Source organism: Halyomorpha halys, unplaced genomic scaffold, assembly GCF_000696795.3.
Source record: "Halyomorpha halys isolate HHAL.00 unplaced genomic scaffold, Hhal_1.1 Scaffold1362.1, whole genome shotgun sequence".
Classification (NCBI taxonomy): Eukaryota; Metazoa; Arthropoda; class Insecta; order Hemiptera; family Pentatomidae; genus Halyomorpha; species Halyomorpha halys.
In genome coordinates, this window is record NW_027116648.1 from 148894 (window position 1) to 150626 (window position 1733).

General features: G+C 31.2%; 1 protein-coding gene across 3 annotated transcripts in view; it reads left to right on the top strand.

Annotated features, from left to right (window-relative positions):
* The window catches only part of Cep89 (Centrosomal protein 89kDa), a 43003-nt gene that overhangs the window by 25389 nt on the left and 15881 nt on the right, over positions 1–1733 (top strand). For all 3 annotated transcript variants that reach the window (XM_014434395.2, XM_014434394.3, XM_067053382.1), the window contains one exon: positions 630–810. In XM_014434395.2, the coding sequence (XP_014289881.1) occupies positions 630–810 (181 nt within the window). The remainder of the gene's footprint in view (positions 1–629; positions 811–1733) is intronic.

The window sequence follows — 1733 nt, forward strand, 5'->3', positions numbered from 1 at the left end:
CTTCTGTGCCGTATGAACGGCCAAAATCCGAATTAAAAAATACGTTACAGGTATTTGTAGTGTTTTTAAGAGGAAACGTCACAAGTGGGTAAAAATAAAAAGTAAAAAGCAAAAAGTATTTAGAAGAGGAAAGCGTTTGAGAGGATGACGACAAATGGTTTTTAAAACTATCTCTCATGATGATTAATTAACAATTGTAGTATTGTTCTGATTTTTATGATTGCCAATGTAAAACAAGTTTAAGTTCAAAGATAAAATACTAGATGAACTTTGTGAGATGATATGATCAGTGAAGAAAACATACTAATTAGCGAAAACCTTTTTGTTACTGTGTGCCAATATTTTGGAATTTCCGCCTAAGCTGCAAGACTTTTTCTTGGTAAATGGTGTTGATATTCCTCAATGAGTGTTGTTTCTCTTTTAGTCTGTTGTAGGAAATAGACTAGAAGAGATATTTATGTTTTAATAGGAAATATTACTGCTGGAGGAAATTAATTAACTTAACCAGGCAGTTGGAGAAGACTACGATGATGAATGTAGAGAGCATAGCGATAAGTAATAGTTCCTTGTGCATACATTACTTGTGCTAATTTTATATTCCGAAAGTATTTTTTAATTGTTCGTTTCAGTGAATGAAGTTTGTTGTGAACGAGATGAAGCTGTTTCCAAGTTGAATGCTGTTCGTGCTGACTATCTTGTCCTGAAAGGGAGGAATTCTGTCCTTGAAGATGAGCATGAAAGGCTGAAAGAAGATTCTTCTGAAAGAATACCTAAGTCAGTACATTCAGCCTACATCGCTGAGTGCAAAAGGTGAATTTAGCTTAGTCCATTTAAGTGTTTTAAACCTTTTGGAGAAAGTAGTTTGTTGAAAATTAAAAAGAGAGTTGTTCTTAACCATCATGATATATTTAAATTCGGTACATTACATTTCCGAGTACTTCAAATTTATACTTCTCTTTATCTGTTAGGAATTTCATTTCCCTTCCCAAGAATATCCTAGTAATCCATATATCAAGTTGTTGATTCTCGATCAGCTACTTGTTTTTACCTTCTAATATATTCATATTGTAGGGCTAAATTACTTTTTTTGTAACAATTATTTACTTCCTATTGGTGATTGACGAAAGGTCCCATATCCGTGGGAAAAATATTGAACTACTTAAGTACACTGTATGTGCCTAAAAGTAACATTCTCAGTTCCATGGTGGGAAATGTGGAATATCTTAATGCCAAAAATGTCCATATGTAATTAATTGATGTTATCAAATTAACTTATCAAAGTCTTACTTAAGAATTCACAATATTGTATCTTGAGAATTAACAATAAGGAGTCAGAGCCGTTCTAAATATATTGAATTGTGAAGCAAGACATAACTTAAGCCCTTTCTACTATTATATTCCTGTATTGGAAGAATTACATTTTTCAATAAAATTCTGAATATATATAGCTTTGGATAGTGTGGCCTTTTATCAGATAAATACAAATAATTACTGGATACAGAACTCCATGTTTAAACATATGGTATAATACTTATTAATGACTTACTAGACATCTTCATTTATCAACAATAAATGAATGAATGAAAAGCTAAGCTCATAAGAAAATTAATATTAGAAACAGGAACATTAGCAAAATCATTCACACGACTGAACATCTATATCCAGTTTATATCTATTCAAAAGGGACATAACTGAATAATAGATCTAATAAAACTATGTATAATTACTAGCCA